The sequence below is a fragment of the Mustela nigripes genome, chromosome 5 (assembly GCF_022355385.1).
Source record: "Mustela nigripes isolate SB6536 chromosome 5, MUSNIG.SB6536, whole genome shotgun sequence".
Classification (NCBI taxonomy): Eukaryota; Metazoa; Chordata; class Mammalia; order Carnivora; family Mustelidae; genus Mustela; species Mustela nigripes.
The window spans coordinates 43176961-43197223 of NC_081561.1; the positions used below are offsets into that span (position 1 = coordinate 43176961).

Here is a 20263-nt window from a genome sequence, read left to right on the forward strand (position 1 = left end):
ATTCTCAATGCGGAAAAGCTGAGAGACTTTCCTTTAAGATCAGGAACATGACAAGGATGCCTACTCTTGCCACTATTGTTCATCATAGTACTAGAAGTCCTAGCAACAACAATCAGACAACAACAACAAAAATAAATAAAAAAATAAAAGATATTCAAGTTGGCAAAGAAGAAGTCAAACTCTTTCTCTTCACAGATGACAGGATAATTTGTGTGGAAAACCCAAGGCTCCACCCCAAAATTACTAGAACTCAGACAGCAATTCAGTAATGTGGCAGGATACAAAATTAATACAGAGAAAACAGTTGCTTTCTTATTTAATAACAATAAAACTATAGAAAGAGAAATTACAGAATGAATTCCATTTACAGTGGCACCAAAAACCATAAAATACCTTGGAATAAACCTAACTAAAATGGTAGAAGATCTATACTCCAGAAACTACAGAACACTCATCAAAGAAATTGAAGACACAAAAAGATGGGAAAACATTCCATGCTCATGGATCAGAAGAACAAACATTGTCAAAATGTCTTTGCTTCCCAGGGCAATCTATACTTTCAATGCTATCCCGATCAAAATACCATCAGCATTTTCCAAAGTGCTGCAACAAAGATCCTAAAATTTGTATGGAACCAGAAGAGACCCCAAATCGCCAAGTAAATGTTGAAAAAGAAAAACAAAGCAGGAGGCATCATGTTGCCTTATTGCAAGCTTTATTACAAAGCTGTGATCACCAGGACAGCATGAAACTAGCACAAAAACAGACATAGACCAATGGAACATAGTAGAGAACCCATATATGGACCCCCAACTCTATTGCCAAAGAATCTTCAACAAAGCAGGAAAAAATACACAGTGGAAAGAGAGTCTCTTCAATAAATCTTGTTGGGAAAATTGGACAGCTGTGTACAGAAAAATGAAACTCAACCATTCTCTTACACCATACACAAAGATAAACCCTAAATGGATGAAAGACCTCAGTGTGAGACAGGAGTCCATCAGAATCCTAGAGGAGAACATAAGCAGTAACCTCTTCAACATTGGCCCTGGCAACTTCAAGACACATCTCTAAAGGAAAAGGAAACAAAAAAATGAAAATGAACTTTTGGGACTTTGTCAGGATCAAAAGCTTCTGCACAGCAAAGGAAACAGTCAACAAAACAAAGAGGAATGGGAGAAGATATTTGCAAATGACACTACAGACAAAGGGCTGATATTCAAGATCTATGGAAGAACTCCTCAAACTCAACACACACAAAACAGATAATTATGTCAAAAACATGGGCAGAAGACATGAACAGACTTCTCAAAGGAGACATACAAATGGCTAACAGACACGTGAAAAAATGTTCATCATCATTAGCCATCAGAGAGATTCAAATCAAAACCACCCTGAGATACAACCTTACACCAGGTAGAATGGCCAAAATTAACATGGCCAGGAGCAACAAATGTTGAAGAGGATATGGCGAAAGGGGGAACTCTCTTACAGTATTGGTGGGAATGCAAGTTGGTGCAACCACTTTGGAAAACAGTGTGGAGATTCCTTAAGAAATTAAAAATAGAGCTATCCTATGGCCATGCAATTACACTACTGGGTATTTACCCTAAAGATATAGATGTAGTGAAAAGAAGGGCCATCTGTACCCCAATGTTCATAGCAGCAATGGCCACAATAACCAAACTGGAAAGAGCCAAGATGCCCTTCAACAGACAAATGGATAAAGAAGATGTGGTCTACATATATATAATGAAATATCACTCAGCCATCAGAAATGATGAATACCCAACTTTTGCATCAACATGGATGGGACTGGAGGAGATTATGCTGAGTGAAATATGTCAAGTAGAGAAAGTCGATTATCATAGGGTTTCATTTACTTGTGGAACATAAGGAATAGCATGGAGGACGTTAGAAGGAAGGGGAAAATGAAGGGAGAGAAATCAGTGGGGGAGACGAACCATGAGAAACTGGACTCCAAGAAACAAACTGAGGGTTTTAGATGGGAGGGGGCAGGGCGATGGGTTAGCTTGATGATAGGCATTAAGGAGGGAACGTATTGCATGGGAGCCCTGGGTGTTATATGTAAACAATGAATCTTGGAACACTACATCAAAAACTAATGACATATACAGTACGGTGACTAACATAACATTAAAAATAAAAAAAAAGAAAGGAAGAAAATATGGCATCTATACATACAATGTATTTTATATGTATACTTAAGGGTCAGTGAATTCCTGATATTATACACATAGGATTTGCATTAGCACCATTATTAGGGTGTTTAGGGGGGTAGGTGTTCACTGCCATTATACATGTTTTAGTAAAGTCTAAAAAAGTTTTTTTTTAAAAAGGGTTTTTTTTTCTGACACTTGAGACACTTGACAAAGTATTTCTGGTGATAAGAAATAAAAATCATTTATTACTAGAAACATTTCAGTTACTAGGGAAGGGAATATAAAATAAACTTGCATATTGATTTCTCAGAAAATTTTAAATAAAGTATAATTTTAATAAAATTGTTAGTCATACCACTAGTAATCAAATTTGATTCTCTCTTTCTTAATTTAGAACTGCACATCAATTGCTTGCATAAAAGAAGACTCCTGTGAGAAATCAGTCCATGACTTTACTTGGATTTGCCCAAGTGGATACACTGGTGCATATTGTGAAATAAATATTGACAGTCATGCTGAGTCTGAACTGAATTTGTTCCTCTGGCTTAATGGATGGATTTGTGTTGATGGATTTGGACACAGGCTTTACTGCAGGTCAGTATTTATTTACCCATGATTAACCAAATATATATTTAGGAAAGCATATAAACATCTGAGTAGTGATGCAGTCTGAAAAGTAGATACTAAGTTTTTAAGTAAGTTTTCATCTTAAAGAAAGTTAAATCACAAATTTTAACCCAACAATTCTAAGAAAGCATTATTTTTATGTTTTTTCCAAATGCCATATATTCATATAAATCCCATGTTGGACTTCCAAATTTAATCATCTCTCATTTTATAATTGCTTCATATCACCTATCTGTCCCAAAATTGAATTCCTATTCCTTTTCTTAAATATTACAACACATGAATGATAAATAGATCATTCATATTTATAATATACTTCTTATAGAGATTCATTAGTCTTCCTGCTCTCCTTATAATTCTAAGATCTTAACAACTGAAAATTTTTCATTTACTAAGATTTATAAAAATAAATTTATGCATCACTGTATTTTTGAACCAACTACTATTTAAGGTATCTTTTAAAAATTCTTAGGAGATGAATCTTCATTACCTTTATTCTTTATATAATATATAATTGGCTGGTCATTTGAAAACATAGCCATTACCTGTTCAATCTGTAAAATATCAATTAAAACCACATATTTAAAAATATAGTTTACCTCTACTATTTCAGTCTGATTTTCGAGAGCCTAATATCGAGTTAAAATCTGTGAACAACTGTATTTCTTCTAAATATCTTAAATTATTGAAAGGTTGAAATACTTTGTGTGTTTTGGCACATAATTATTTAGTGGTAGAGTGTTTCTATTATTTCTATATTTTGTCAACTATTTCCTTTTTAAATTATTAATATATGTTGCATTACATTTAATATTTCCACCACCATATTTTCTTTGTTCAATACCTACAGTGTGTTTTTGTCCTCTTGTCTATTTTGCTTCCTTTATCACATTATTTAGGCATATCTCTGGTAATGCACACATAGATGATAATTTCACATAATCCCAACATTATTATTGCTTCATTTAGCATATGCAGTGTTAACTTATTATTATGACACAGTTATTCTCTATTACATATTGCTTAACATGCCATTTTTATTTGTAGTGTGTGCGTGTGTTGTATTGTCTCTGCTGTATTTTGTATTTTTAAGCTTGAATTTTGCTTGTTTTACTCTGGTGGTTTGATTAAATATAGAAAGTAAATATGTTTCTACTATCAACTGTAATTACATAAAATATCATAAATATGACTGCTTGACCACTGCAACGACCCTCTTGGTTATAACCTAATCAGTGCCTGGATAAGTCAACAACGGTAAGTTGAACATTTATTTCCAATGAATATGATGTTATAAATCAAGGTTCCATTCATGGAAACTCATTCAGTTCAATAAAAAAAGAAAGAAAGAAGTGAAACTAAAACTAAAATATCTGTTTTTACAACCTTGTTAATTCAAGAACTATAAAAGCTACTCTATAAATCTTCCTTTTAGGGGATGTTAATCATGGGCTAGCTAAGCTGACCTTTCTTAAAGCATGAAGTCAAAGGAATTTAGACTGAAGAGGCTTGCTTCTTTTCCTGGCTTATCTCCCAGGAACAAGTATAGGCCACCATTAAAGCTACAAGGTTATTCCGACTTCATTTATATAAGAGTTGTCTGTTTTCAAAATTTTCACTGTTGATTCAATATGCCTGAAAGCTCCTGAAAGTCTGGGAATAGTAAATTTAAATGCCTTAGGAGTTTCAGTTTCTAAGGGACTCGTACAGCGACTGTGAGTAGTCACTGGTGTTGGTGCCAGGTTAGCATTATTCTCAAGATGTTTATTAACAAAAGAAAACTCATGGGATGGAATATTTTGCAAGTTAAATCATATATTTGTGTGTGGATTAAGGATTAACCTCTGATATATTTATTTAAACCATAATAAAATAATCGTTTTTCTTTCTTTAAAAAAAATTATATTGAAACCTGGGGCACCTACGTGGTACAGTCGGATAAGCATTCAACTCTTGGTTTCTGCTCAGGTCCTGATTTCAGGGACTTGGGAAAGAGCCTTTGTCAGGCTCCACACTCAGCAAGGAGTCTGCTTGAGATTCTCTCTCCCTCTCCCTCTGTCCCTCTTGCTTGTGCTATCTCTCTCTCTCTTTCTCTGTCTCTAAAATAAATAAAATATTTTTTTAAAATTGTATGAATCCTGAAGCCAGATGATGTTTCAGATTTATTTGTGATATTTTAAAGATGAAATAAAAGCTATACTGATTTAAAAGCAACAACAACAACTATACGAATCTTACTTACTTCTCACCCTTTTTTATCTGGTTTATAAATTTTTTCCTTGGGAGAATATTATATATTTTCTCTTACTTTTCAATGCATATGGACTTTTTTAAGTAGCTGGGATTTTTTCCATTGTAAATTTAATGCCCACTTAGCAAACCATGTTATTTTCTGTTTACAAAGTAATTTATTTTAAGAATTCATTTTTCTTCAAGTGCCAATAACTTGGCTCACTTTTTGTTACATAATTTTTTAAGTTCACTCAGAGTCTCAGTTACTAACATTTTTATGCCTGTTTTATTGATCTTTATTGCTGTTTATATAGATGTCTCATATGACCACTTTTATATTCCAACTCTATTAACCAGATTCTTCTTTATTGAATTATTTTTGTGTCTACAAGACTGTTTTAAATAATAGCCCTGCCCAGTTAAAGCAGTGGAGTAAAAACATGTATTAATGCAGTGGCATACCTGAGAAAGTACTTTAACTATATGTGGTAAGGTGACTTAGATACAGGGAGAAATTGATAAGCATATGTGGACCCATTTAAATATCTCCATTTTATTCCCCAGACATTGAGTATTGGGCTTCACTAGATCTGAGGTGTTTCAGATTTATACTTTGGTGATCTCTGATTTTTTTCATGAATACATCTGATTCATTTAAGTTACTTTATAAGTAGAAAAATGATACATTTTAAGAATAGCTAGGTATTAGGATACCTGGCTCACTCAGTCGGTAAAGGATGCAACCCTTGATCTTGGGGTTGTTAATTCAAACCCTGTGTTAGATGTAAAGATTACTTAAAAATAAAATCTTAAAAAAGAAAGTGTAGCTAGTATTTATTTTTTAAGCTTCTTGATTGTAGCTAAATTTTGAAAGGAATAGGTCATCCTTAAATAGAAAAAAAAGAGAAAAGGAAAAAAAAGGATGTACTGAAGTCTGACCTTTTAGAATATGCTCCTTGAAAATGGTAAAATGAATAAGCCAGTGATATGTAGCTAGTGTCTTCATGACTGTATATTTGTCTGTAAAATGAATTATGTCCATAATATTGCTTTGAATACTGACATAAATCAGTTAACCATTTTGAGCAAAATAAACTAGGATTAGTTTTAATTAGGAAAAATAACTGGTCTATTAGGTTCCAAGGAACATAATGTTTAAGTAATTCAACCATACTTTAAAGACAATTTTATAATCATACCTTAGATCCTTTCTTGAGACATGACAGGACATTTCAAATACTTAAATTTATTTTTAACAATATGTGTTCAGCAACTCAAACTCACGAGTGAGTTCATTTATATTGCCCACTGAAACATATTAAATTAATAATATGAATGTTGAAAATAAAAATATGGTCAATATTTGATAAATTTTAAAAATCTTTTCCATTGGGACGCCTGGGTGGCTCAGTTGGTTAAGCAGCTGCCTTCGGCTCAGGTCATGATCCCAGCGTCCTGGGATCGAGTCCCACATCGGGCTCCTTGCTCAGCAGGGAGCCTGCTTCTCCCTCTGCCTCTGCCTGCCATTCTGTCTGCCTGTGCTTGCTCTCTCCCCCTATCTCTCTCTGTTAAATAAATAAAATCTTTAAAAAAAAAATCTTTTCCATTATTTGTTATTTAAAATAAATGAAAATAACCTTTTGTTCAGCAAATTTAATAATTATGATTGTATTTCTAGTCCTAAACTCAAATGGTTATTTCTTACTAGCACACTGAGTTTTAGGGTGACTAACACATTGAATTTTTGGACTGCAGAAGGTTATAGAGATTGCCTATGATAATCTGGTTAGTACATAGATGAAGGACCAAAAGCATAGGAGTTTTGTAATGTCAGTTGGCTTCAAAGTCATGATCAGGAAGAAGGTCAATTCCAGAATACAGTGAGGTTTGTTTTCTTTTATTTTTTTAAATTTTTGTTAGAGTACTAATACAAAAAAACATACATATAGTAAAAAAGAAAAATATATATACAGTCAGATGCCATGACTATTCTGTAGATATGGTTAACATCTCTTTTGTAGTTTATATCTTGGTACAAAGTTTAGAGACATTAATGACTTTGTTCAGTTTAATAATGGCTGCTTTCAGAAGTCCATAAGTATTATTAACCATGTGTAACAGTTTAATAGCATTTTAATGTGTGCAAGCTTTATTAAACCATAAAAACTATGTTAAAATTACACTAAAATCCAAATTAGAATCACATGGCAGAGGGCTATAGTAATAAGTAAAAACATTATACATAACTTTTTTCTATGGCACCATGTAGATTATAAAGAATATAGCACATAATTTATAAAACAAAGCACTGAGACACAAAGATACTTGTTTTTGTTTTTAATGTGTGAAATCCTATTCCAGACAGTTTCTTCCCTTGGTGTTCTTTACTTTTGGGATTTCCGAGTCCCCCCCCCTTTTTTTTTAAGGATTTTATTTATTTATTTGACAGAGAGAAATCACAAGTAGACAGGGAGAGAGAGGCAGTCAGAGAGAGAGAGAGAGAGGGAAGCAGGCTCCCTGCTGAACAGAGAGCCCGATGCGGGACTCGATCCCAGGACCCTGAGATCATGACCTGAGCCGAAGGCAGTGGCTTAACCCAGGCGCCCTCCGAGTCCCTTTCTATCTGCCACAACTCTCCCGCCATCCTGTTGGAAATGTCCCCTCACTTTGATATTTCCTCCAAGTTCATCTCATCTTCATCATCGCCTCCATGGTCTTGCAGTGCTTTATATTGTTGCCCTTCTCATTCACCTAAGCTTCATTACACTTTCTGCCATGAACTGAGTGTAATTAGTTTGTACTACTATATATATTATATTAAAAGAGGTAAAGATATTTGATTACTCACATCGGTATTTTTCCTTTTAAAAAATATTCAAGAAAGTCAGGAAAAACTAATAAATGTTTAATTATAAGATCTAAGCAACTGTAACATACTGTTAAATCAAATATCTGAGATATGGAAGCTTTCCTGAATCCTGTCATGAATCCCGTCATCCCAGGAAAGATAGATGCTATTTCTTTCTGTGCTTGGATAGAAAAATCAGAGGTGGCACATAACTTATGAAGTATGCAGGGTAAGGGTATTGATCTATAGTAACTTATTTTCAACAATCATCAATCACTTTTGCTACAAGTAAATTCATTTTATAACTTGGAATAAAACATCTGTATTTTAACAGCCATATTTAGGTGGTTTTCCATTACATAGAGTTTATGGTTTTGGAAATATCAGATGGACTATGAAATCCTCTAACAACTTCTGATTTTGTTTACTCTCCAAAAAATAAAACTTTGACTAAGAATCAAAAATCAAATATACAAATAATGCCATGATGAACATGATGAAATAGGGTTGCATATATCTTATTGAATTAATGTTTGTGGTTTCCTTGGGTAGATAGATACCCAGTAGTAGAATTACTGGATCATGTAGTATTTCTGTTTTTTTTATTTTCTGAGGAACCTCCATACTGTCTTCCACAGTGGCTGCACCAATTTGCATTCCCACCAACAGTGCACAAGGATTCCTTTTTCTCTACATCCTTACCAACACTTGTTATTTCTTGTCAGTTTCATTCTAGCCATTCTGACAGGTGTGAGATGATATCTCCTTTGTGGTTTTGATTTGCATTTCCCTCATTATTAGTGATGTTGAGCATCTTTTCATGTATCTGCTGTCCATTTGTGCTTCTTTGGAAAAATGTCTACTTGTGTCCTCTGCACATTTTTAATTGGATTATTTGTGGGGTTCTTTGGTCTTTTGCTGTAAAAGTTCTTTATATATTTTGGATATTAACCCTTTATTGGATATATCATTTGCAAATGTCTTCTCTCATTTGATAGGTTGACTTGTCATTTGTTGATGGTTTCCTTTGCTATGAAAAAACTTTTTATTTTGGTGTAGTCTCAATAGTTTAATATGCTTTTGTTTCCCTTGCTTGAGGAGAGCTATCTAGAAAAATGTTTTAATGTCAAAGAAATTATTGCCATTGTTTTCTTCCGGGAGCTTTAAGTTTTCAGGACTCATATTTAGCTATTTAATCCATTTTGAGTTTATTTATGTGTATAGTATAAGAGAATAGTTCCATTTCCTTATTTTGCATGTAGCTGTCCAGTTTTCCCAGTATGATTTGTTGAAGAAACTGTCTTTTCCTCATTGTATATTCTTGTCTCCTTTGTTGTAGATTAATTAATTAACTATATAAGTGTGGTTTATTTCTGGGCTATCTATTTTGTCCCATTATCTGTGTGTCTATTTTTTGTGCCAGTGCTATACCATTCTGATTGCTATAGCAGTATAGTATATCTTAAAATTTGGCGTCGTAATTGTCTCCGGCTTTGTTCTTATTTTTCAAGGTTGCTTTGGCTATTTAAGGTTCTTTATGGTTCCATACAAATTTTAGTGTTAATTTGTTCTAGTTCTATGGAAAATGTTATTGGTATTTTCATGTGGATTGCATTAAATCTGTAGATTGACAGAGAATGGATTGACCCTGCTTGTTTGGTGTTGACTTTAGCCTGGAATTTGCTTGCCTTTTACAGGAGCGTATAGATTGGAGTTATTTCAAAGCACAGAAAGATGGGAATAAACAAACACAAATGCTAATATAGTTAGTAAATATTCTTGGATACTCTCTAGAGCTCATGATTTTTCATGTTACCTCTCTTTACTGACCTAAGAGTTGCCTGCAGAATTGTATAACACAGGCCAGGGCCAAGAGAATGGGGATGAGGACACATCTCATTTTCATTACTAAGATAAAACTGTTGGATCTTTATTCTGTATTTTCCTCAAGTAACTGCAAAATATTTGGTTTAGAGATTTATTTCCATTCCTCTTTTAAGAATTCAGTAACTGATAACTGTTTCTTCCAAAATATATTGATAATATTTCATCCAATTCATGAGCAGGGAATATTTTTCTATTTACTTTAACCACTGTGTTTTTAACATGAATTACAGATCTTCAAACTATAAGTATATTCAATCACTTTTAAATATAATTTCACTAAATCAACATCGTACTACTAAGATAGAATTACATTAATATCAGCATATTTTCAACCTTTTCATAACCTTTGAAATTGAGTTTGAATATAATGCATGTACTTTCTTCTCTGTTTAGTGCTATTGTGATATACATGTTCTTTGTCATTCCATATGTAAGTAAGTACAGCTATATGATCAATGGTTAGCATTTATATTGTAGTTTGCCTTTCAAAATATCTGACAGTAATTCATAACCAAATCACTATTTTTAAAAGATAAATTTGTATTATTTTAGACCCAAAACAATGTCAAACACACCAAATATGACAGTAAACCGCCCCCCAAAAGTTCATGTGTTAAAAAGAAAATTTAGGGCAGTGTGTTAAGACTCTGCCTTCGACTCAGGTCATGTTCTCAGGGTCCTGGGATCCAGCTCCGCAATGAGCTCTCTGCTCAGCAGGGAGCCTGCTTCCCCATTTCTCTCTCTCTGCCTCTCTGCCTACTTGTGATCTCTCTCTCTGTCAAATAAATAAATAGTTCTTTTAAAAAATTTATATTAGTGACAAACTCTCTTTATTCAATATGATAAATTTGACTCTATAAAACACACATAAGGTTTGCTATATTTCACAAAATTAAGTTTTATGTAGATTTTTATTCCTCTAGGGGACATAGTGAAGGTCATTTTAGTTTATTACCACATATAGAAAATAAAATAACATTAATGATCTACTCATAAAATTATACAGAAAGTTGGTGATTGCTATATCTTTCAGGCAAATATTCATTTAATTTCAAAAGATTAGAATTGAGAAAGACATGAATTTCATGTAATGCTAATTTTTAGGCAATTTAATTCAGTAAGTAATTCTTGAAAAACTACTGTACAAAACAATATCCTTGAGGTTGGAATCTCAAAGCTTCATGTGATTTCACTCATATGTGGAATTTAAGAAACAAAACAAACAAACAAAAGAAGATATGAGCAAAAAACAGACTCTTAAATATGGAAAACAAACTGGCAGTGCCCAAAGGAAGTGGGTGGGGGATAGGTGAAATAGGTAAAGGAGTGTAAGAGTACCCTTACCTTGATGGGCACTGAGAAATGTATAGAATTGTTGACTAATTACATTATATACCTGAAACTAATATTATACTGTATATTAATTATACTTCAATAGAAAATAAAATATTAAAAAGAATACATTTTTTCAGTGTATACATCATTTACTAATTCCTCTTAGAATGATGTGATTTTTAATTTCTGTTTATCAGCAGATAAAATAACAGTTTAACACTATTTTTTTTCAAATGTATATTTGTTTATTTTAAGGTTCAGTGCTTGTCCTGTATTGGAAACTAACTGTATGAAAATTTGCCAAATGCAAATTTTAAGCAAATATATGATTATTCAAAAAATCACTTACTATTTTATTTTTCTGTTGTTAATGCAATGAATTTACAGGATTACCAAATATGTAAGAGTGTTTATGCAAAAGCTTGACCAGGAATCTTTGGGATTAATAAGGTTGAACTTTGAAATAAAAATAAAACGCTTGCTCTGGGGGAAAAAAAAAGAAACAAAGAAATAAAGAACGAACAAATTTTCTGATTATATTCTACACTATACTTACACAGATATTTTAAACAATGAAGAAAAAATTAAAGCTGAAAATGTTTTCTCTTGGCGATTATAATAATTTTGGTTTGCTGCGATGGTTTAAAAGAGTTTTCAGAAAGTTCTCTCTTCCACAATAATAAACAGTGTCAGAATTTGATCTCTGCCTACCTGATTGGACAGAATTAAACTTTAATGCCATATTCTGCCGTCTAGTTTGACAGTACTTTTTCATCAAAGACATTGGGCAGTAAGGAAAGAAAAAAAAATTGCTCATACTTTTTATTGTCAGTGGAATTAACTGTATCTCTACAGGTCAGGGCATCAGTGCGTTTACAGCATGCTTTAGTTCCTTAGCAATACCTTTTGTAGACCAATTTATATGGCTGAAAAGTCTTCTTGCCTTCCAAATTTAATAGCATGATTTTTCCTTACCCATAAAAGTTTGCCAAGCTTCTCTCAAATATTTTAAATCTGGGAGAACTATAAACCTACTAGTGAGATTTTTGAAGATTATCTTATAAGTAGTTTAAATCGAATTATCAGTGCAACTATTTGTGTGGGAGGAAGAGACAGAAACAAATTGTGTGTATATGTATGTGTTTGTGAGTGTGTATGTGAGAGAGAGTGTACAAAATTAGAGAACTATTAATATCCTCCAGTACTTTAGCCATAGAAAGGAATTCACTTTGTTTTTATATATATTGATCACATATTTTCAGAATAGCATTATATTGTGTTATATATAACCTACTCACTCTACATAAATATCTTTTTTAAAAGTTAACTAGCTCATCTGTTATATAACAAACACTTATTAAGTATTTCTGACCTGGCATATAGGTTTAGGGATAAATATGTATCTTAAATGAATAAGTTTGCAGTTTATTAAGGAAATCTGTAAAAATAAATATAACAGAGTGTGTAAGAGCAACATACTACAAATACATAATAATCTTCAGTGGGAAAATGCAGTAAAAAGTTACCTACTCAGTTTTGATGGACTCTTTAAGGCTTTCAAAGGAGGTATCCTTTGACTTCCACCTTAAAGGAGGAGCACATCACACTGATATATTTCATAACAAAAGCAGAAGAAAAAAAACATGAAGCAAGGAAAGGTGAAATAGCCTGAAGATGTGGCTGGATTATAAAGATTTCATTGTCATTTAAGTTAAAAATATGAATTGTAGGACTTTGGACTTAATCTGTAAATAACAAGAGAAAGTCCTTTAAATGCTTGTAAGGCAGGAGTTAAATGGTCAAATTTTAGAGAAGTAACTTTGGGAACTATTTATTTGGCTAAGGAAATAAAGTACCAAGTACTTAAGTGACCTAGATAAGGGTGATGTGAGTCCACAAAAAGACCATGAAAAGGGAGAAAATGGGTAGGGTTGAAAGAGATTTGGGAGGTAAAAATCAAAGATTTTAATATTGGTTGAATGTGGGAATAGAAGGTTCAGGAAGGCTCTACATTTTTTAGGCATTGTTGTTTATATGGATTCAAATGTAAAAATATCATGACCATTTATGTGATAATTATTATCTTTAGTCCAAGGGAGAATAGATCTTAGATTCTCCTGCCTCTGTGGTAGTTCTGTGGCTTTTTCAGAATGAATTGTTAGCTCAAAGCCTTTTAACTTAAATGATATAAAAGAGCTAGACAGAGTGAATCTTCTGTTGACCTAGAGACATAATAAGTTTTAGAATTAGGACCTATTCTCTCATGTATACTTTCTTCCTCTTCTGTTATTTAATTAAAATAATCTAATAATTTTTCAGGAAATTAAATAAAAGTACTTAAAACATATGGAAAGAACTGTTGATCTGTAAATACTTTGTTTTTAAATTTATTCTTTAGTATCTCAAAACCTCATATCCTGATGTATTAAAACTGAGTATCATGCTATTAACTACATTTCAATATATCTGTACATAAGAAAATGGAGACCCTTAAAATATGTAGGGATGTGTGAGTTCATAAAGTCAGAATTTATAAAATTAATGGAGAAAAAAATAAAATTGATGCATTACAGGCTTTTGTAATAGTACAAATTAATTACTTACTGTATACGACAATGCTGACATACGTACATGTGGCAAGATTTCTCTTTGATCCTTTAAGGAAATTAACCTAAAATAAGTGATCTACTTTTTAGTTTGGGTACTCTAATATTTATTATATATTATTTAATATCACTAAAATTATATTGAATGAAAGAATAATTTTAATAATATGCATATATATCATTGGTTTATTCATAAGTTATATATAATGTATAAGGTATTAAATCCCATCCTTAGTATCTCTTTTGAGTATCTAATAAATAAAGTGGGCAGGTGTTACATGGGTATTGGAAAAGCTCTTTTTTTTTGAAAGTTTGAATGCCATCTGGCTTCTTGGCAACATGAATAGACAGTCTACATTTATGGGTTTAGAGATCTCATGTCTATCACTTATTTAAGATTTATATGGAAAATTAGAAAATGCAAGCACTTATATGCAGGTACTGAACTTTAAGCACATTTTAAATGTCTTTTCAAAATTGTATTTAGAATATAAAAGCATATTCTTATAATTTGTATTTTATGATTTATAAGATTTATGCTAGTTCTCTAAATACAAACTTACGTTCAGAGAAAAAAATATAGATAAGCTTTATCTCCTACAATTGGTTAACCATGCGAGATGTTACTATATGAAATGTTAAATATACCATTTTTATCACTCTTTAGAAGCACAATATAAGCATGCCTTGGGAGAACAGCAATGCCCATAGATGTCACTGATCATCATATTTTTCTATTCCTTTGCCAGATTGTATTTCTTGAAAAAATCATTCATTTAATTCCAAACTCACAAGTTCATGAAAATGTATTTAGATAAATTTGGGGGCTGCAATGTGGCTTTGAATATAAATTTAAGATCTTTAAACTGGGAATCATTTATGAAGATTAATAGATGTTTTTGCCAATTCTGGCTATTACTTCAATGTCCTATCCCTTAATAAAATTAATCTTACTAACCTGTACTCTTGAAGAATAAGGCTGTTCTTATTGCCAGGTTCACTTTGTTTTCTTTTCTTGCATCTGATCCTAGTACTTCTTTCTTTTGGCCAATTGCTTGCTTCCCTACACAGCATGTATCACAACATTTGGTATTTGGAAGGTGGAACTGGCTGATGTTGACCAACCTAATTAGGATTTGCTAGGCACTAGGAACTAAACTCCCGTCAGATTTTTCTCCTTGTTTGAAATCCTGCAGTGCTTTGGAGAAGCAGTTACATTTGTGACTATCATGGAGAGTATTGACAATGAAAGTGTAAGTGGCATGAATCATCCCTCACCATATCCCAGTGTAAGAAATATTAATTACTTGGAACACCTGACTGGCTCAGTCAGAAAAGCATGCAGCTCTCTATCTTGAGATTGTGAGTTCAAGCTCCATGTGGGGTGTAGAGATTACTAAAATAAATAAAACTTAAAAAAAAAAAAAAAGAATTGCTTAGTTTTTCTAAATTAAAATATAAGTGCATGCCAAGCCTCAAATCCTAGGATGATATAATATGAATTTAATTAATGTGTCTTGGCATTTCTCACATAACCTGGAGTCACATGAAAATATCTTAGGCTTAAAAGGAATGTAGGATAGGCAGGTAAAGTACTCTTTTTTTTTTAGTAAATATATTCAAAGTCAAGTCTACATCATTAATTTGAGAAGAAACAATCCTACTCTTTGCAGCTTAACTTGGCTTTGCAACACTTGGCCAGAATTGGCAGTTTGGACACCTCAGAAGGTACCATCTGTGTGTATCAGGCTGCTATCTGCTTCCGTAGTTGTGCCATTTCTCCATGGAACTTAAGGGGAATAGGGTGGGTCCCTAGTATTTTCAGAACCTGAAATTCAATTTGGTATCAGATAACTTGGGGTCACATTAAATCTCTTCTTTTAAAGGGTTGATTGCCCTACCAAATCTCTAACTTCTGTCTCCTAACCCTGCTGGCATGTCTCACGTTATGTCTTTAATGAGCTTTTAAAAATGCACTGCTAGTCTCTCCTTCCTGGGAATAATGGGAAAACAACTCACTGGGAAAACGACCAGTCAGATATCTCTTTCCTCACTATTTATTCTATGATTCCTTTCATTGGAAGCCTGTGTGTCTTTTAATGAATGTCCCATGCCAGTAGCACTATATAAATTTGAGTCTTTGAATGGATTCCTAGGATAATTGCTTCTACATAAAAAGCACAGTTTTCCATTATGGGACAAAATATCAATAACTTATTATGTGACTTGGATACAGAATGGATTTTCAGAAGCATTTCGTAGTCCTTTATTTCACTCAGTACCATCCAGATGTATGCTTGTTTTCTCTTTATTCTATTTTCTTTATCACAGAAGCATTTTTAAATCCGCTTTGGTTTAGGTATAGACTAGTGGTATATTCTAAATCAGTAGTTACTTCTCAGAGTCCAGACCCCTCCCTGTTTGCCATACTGTGACTGGGTCAACACTCTTGTCTGAAAACCATCTTGTTTCGTTTCTATAGATTGCTACCATTAGACTATGCATATGCCCAGACTGCAATCTCTTAGCAATCCTGGATGAATTACTTATACATAGCAGATCTAAGTGTGTATATGTTTGTAAGAAGTGGCATATTCTTTATTTTTTTCTGAATCAAATCCACTCTACTCTACAACCCCAGCATAGAAGGACAACATGCCCTGCTAGAGAATACTATAGATATACCCCCCCATCAAGAATTGTGTTTCTTTTTTATATTTGAGATATTTACTCCTCTATCGTCAATACTGCCCTTCATCTTGCTCTTTTTCTTTGCCTGGTTTACAATTCTCCCAGGAAACCCAAATATCATACTCTGTATTCTTTAAAAATAAAAGCCAACTTCTACTTCTGTCCCTGTAGTATAAAAGTTTAAAGTGCAGAAGAGAATGAATGTTTGGTGTGTGTGTGTAGAACAAAATAATGCAAGTCTATATCCCAATTATTTATCCTGTAATATGCTTTCAAAATATCATAGCTATGGGGATTATGTAAGTTGCCTATTGCATGAAATAAAAAGAGTTGGAATTAATATAATAAAACAGGTGAGGAAGGGAAAATTTATTCTAGTGACTGGACACAACTATGAGTAAAAACATTCACTAGAATATTTACTCATGAAATTAAAGCCATTGAACTTGAGACCATAAATAAAATGAAAAGTAGCTATCAAAGTTAATGTATTTTTTATCATGTCTAGAACAGGATCTAGTTAACATCCGCAACAGTTAATTTATAACACTCTATTAAAACCGCACTAAAATAAAATTGTTAAATATACATTTGAGCATTTTTTTTTCAGCTACTAAACAGACCCAGTTCTTGTACATTATTCACTGATCACTTATGATCCTTCATATCAGGGCGTCCCCTCAATTGTATCAATTGTTATATCAATCTGTTTTTTGCTTTTTTAATTTGCAAGTATTTTATATACTTTACCCCTCAAAGTTGTAAAATGTACCTAAAAAAATAGAATTAACTGCTTTACACAGTAAACTCAAGGCCTAAGATATTTACATAATTATTGTCTAGTAAAGAACCATTTCCTGTTCGGACTCTCCATATACCGTTTATTCTTATAACTAGTACTAAGAGGTGGCATTCTTTTTAAGATCATGTAATGAAAAGCAGTGGGGCAAATGTTGAAAGACCAAACATATTTATTATCTAAATGACTTCCATATATCGGTTTTGAGTTATTCATGAATAAATTTTTGCTTCAGGATAATTACAGATTTACATGTCTCTGCATATCCTGGATATTTAGATAATTACTAAAAATTTATATATATATATATATAAATATATATATGCCCCCTTTGGGAACTCCTTGTTCTAACATTCTAAATTTAATAGCACACTATATGAAATAAATTTTTGGTTCAAAGGTACACACCAGTTTTGCAGAATCGAAAACATTAACTCCTTAAAATATTTAAATTTCCCCGTGCTTTAGCACTTCAGGTATAATTCTGTATCTGTTACCTTTTGTTAATTTTTCAGAGGCAAATGATCTCACTCTAATCATAGAAATTAATATAAGGCATAAAAATTAACTCCCTTTTCACATTTTGCTATTGTGTAACTTTAGGTAGGATTTAACCCTTAGGGTGTCTCTTTGGTAGTGTTTTCCAGACTAGGGACCATAGACATATACTTCATGTCTAAAAACTCTCCATAGTATTGATCTTAATTTTATATTTTAATACTTATCAATACCCCAAAACACAAATTATTTCCTAGTTATTTGGATTGTGAATGTGTGTAATTAGGTACTGGCACAGAATTTATGGCTTACAAACACCTTTCTTTTTCTCATTACATTGTAGCCTAGTAGTATTACTTTCATTATCAGAGATTAATAGAAAATAATCTGGGCAGGGTTATTTTGTATATTTGGAATTGGAGCCAAGTGATAGCCACCTGACATCATATTATAGCAGGATGAGAGAAGATTTTATAGTAATTTGAACACAAAAGTGTGAAAGAATTGAGTCATTATAGAGCAAAGAGGAGTACAGATGGGCTGAGCCACATTGAATATGCATGACAATGGTGAATATCATAGTCATGTTACATCCAGTGGGAACAATTCAGCAAACAATGTCAATCATATAAAATTACTGTTAATTTAAACTTTACTAGCTTTGTAATTCTGTGAGTCCTCTTTTAAAACTTCTCTCTGGTCATATAGTTCAATGAAAACTATAAATATAGAGAGTTTTTAACATGTTTTATGTTTAGTTATAAATGATATTGAACATAAATCAGTACAACATGGTAGAATATGAGAATAGCCTTTCCTTTAAATAGGTCTTAAGCCTGGAGCACATTGAAGTTAGTATTTGAAGAAATTAACTATAATTATTAGTTTATATTTTTATGCAGGTTTAAGACAATTTTAAACACAAAATAAGACAAAAAATATCTGTAGTTACTGCTACCAATTAAATCATCACTAATTCAAAGTTACAGATTGTCTAAGTTTTCTCTTTGGTTACACATTTCTATCTAGCTAAATGCTTAAGATGCAAGTATAATCTTAAATAACTCATGAAAATATTGCATTGTGTAATCTATTCCTATGCTGTCATGAAGTTTCCTCCTAAAAATTTTAAATTTACTTTTCTCAATTAGCAAGAACTGGAAAATCTTTATGGTACATAGTTCTTGATGTCCTTTCTGTAAGAATGCTGTTGTGCATAAACGTAAATTTTAGGTTCTAAGGAATGAACACCTAATTTCTTAAAATTATTATTTCAATGACATTTACGTACCAACTTAAAACTCACCTTAGCCATTTTAATATTATTACTTCAATAACATTTATTTACCAACTTAAAAAGCAATATAAAAAACAGTATTTTTTTTTTCTTGCAGAGTTATCTTGGAAGTGTTTTATAAGACTTGTAAGGTTTATGTATTTCTCCTGGTCTTATACTAAAATAGACTGGTATGTTATATAGCTTTCTCCTACATTATGCAAAACAATGAACTATGATGAAAGGAGAATGGGAGAAACTGTAATCCATGAAAACTCTCTTAGGCTTATATTTATAGGAAAAAGAGAAAGCATAAAGAGAGTTAAGTTAAATCTGATGTTTCTAGCATGTGAAAAAACTGCATATAAAACATTGGTCATAAATTTACAAATAAAATCTAAAAATCTAATACAGGATGTTTTTAAACTGTGGAGTCAATTTTCCCCTTCCATTTTCTTTCTTCTTTTATTAAGAAAAAGGCAGAAATAAATAAATAAATAGGGAGAATAATAAAGAAAAAAATGCCTCTTGAGAATGTGTCATTTTGCTCTTGCTTTGACTTTCAGTAAGATACCAGCAATTGTATCTTTGAAATGATAAACCTTTTACAAGTTAAGCCTTGCATAGCAGTAAGAAACAGTTGAAAATAAAACGTGATCTCATTCGTGGTTCCTTCCTCTACATTTTCCTTAGTGATACTGAAGTAGGGTGATTTTACTCTGATATTTAAAGTCTTCACTGAAGGATCTATTTCAACTTGTCTTGCTTTCAGTGCCACAGATTAATTGGAAAATCCCTTTAACTGTATTGCTTTCCCGTACACTTGTTTAACTTGTAGAATAGTCATATATTTATTATATTCTTTCTTGTAGCTTATCAGGAGATTGCTAATTGATAATTAGGTGCAGCCATATTTTTCTTCTTCATCTCTTATGATTAAACTAACTTTGAATTTGTAATTCTCATTTAATCTATATCACCACTTAAGTGCTATAAATAATTATACTTTCATGCCCTAAAGTCAAAAATCTCTTTAAAGGCCTTATTCTTCTGTTTCTGCCATATTTTTGCATTTGTTTTGGTGACTAAACACAAACTCTGTTCTTTTCCTCTTACTTGTTTTTACATATAAAACCCATAAAGCAAAGTGAAAAGGTCTCCTTTAGTGTCTTCTAGAAGATAAACTTTTTGTTAAAAAAAAAAAAGAGAGAGAGAGAGAGGGAGAGAGAGAATCTAAAGAGAAAATCAATGTGATGGTAAATGACTCATTATTTGTTTTGT

At 32.2% G+C, this 20263-nt stretch overlaps 1 protein-coding gene across 1 annotated transcript in view; it reads left to right on the plus strand.

Annotated features, from left to right (window-relative positions):
- EYS (eyes shut homolog) overlaps positions 1-20263 on the plus strand; it is a 1640601-nt gene that overhangs the window by 629069 nt on the left and 991269 nt on the right. The window contains 1 exon segment of the mRNA XM_059401541.1: positions 2578-2777. Coding sequence (XP_059257524.1) covers positions 2578-2777 — 200 coding nt within the window.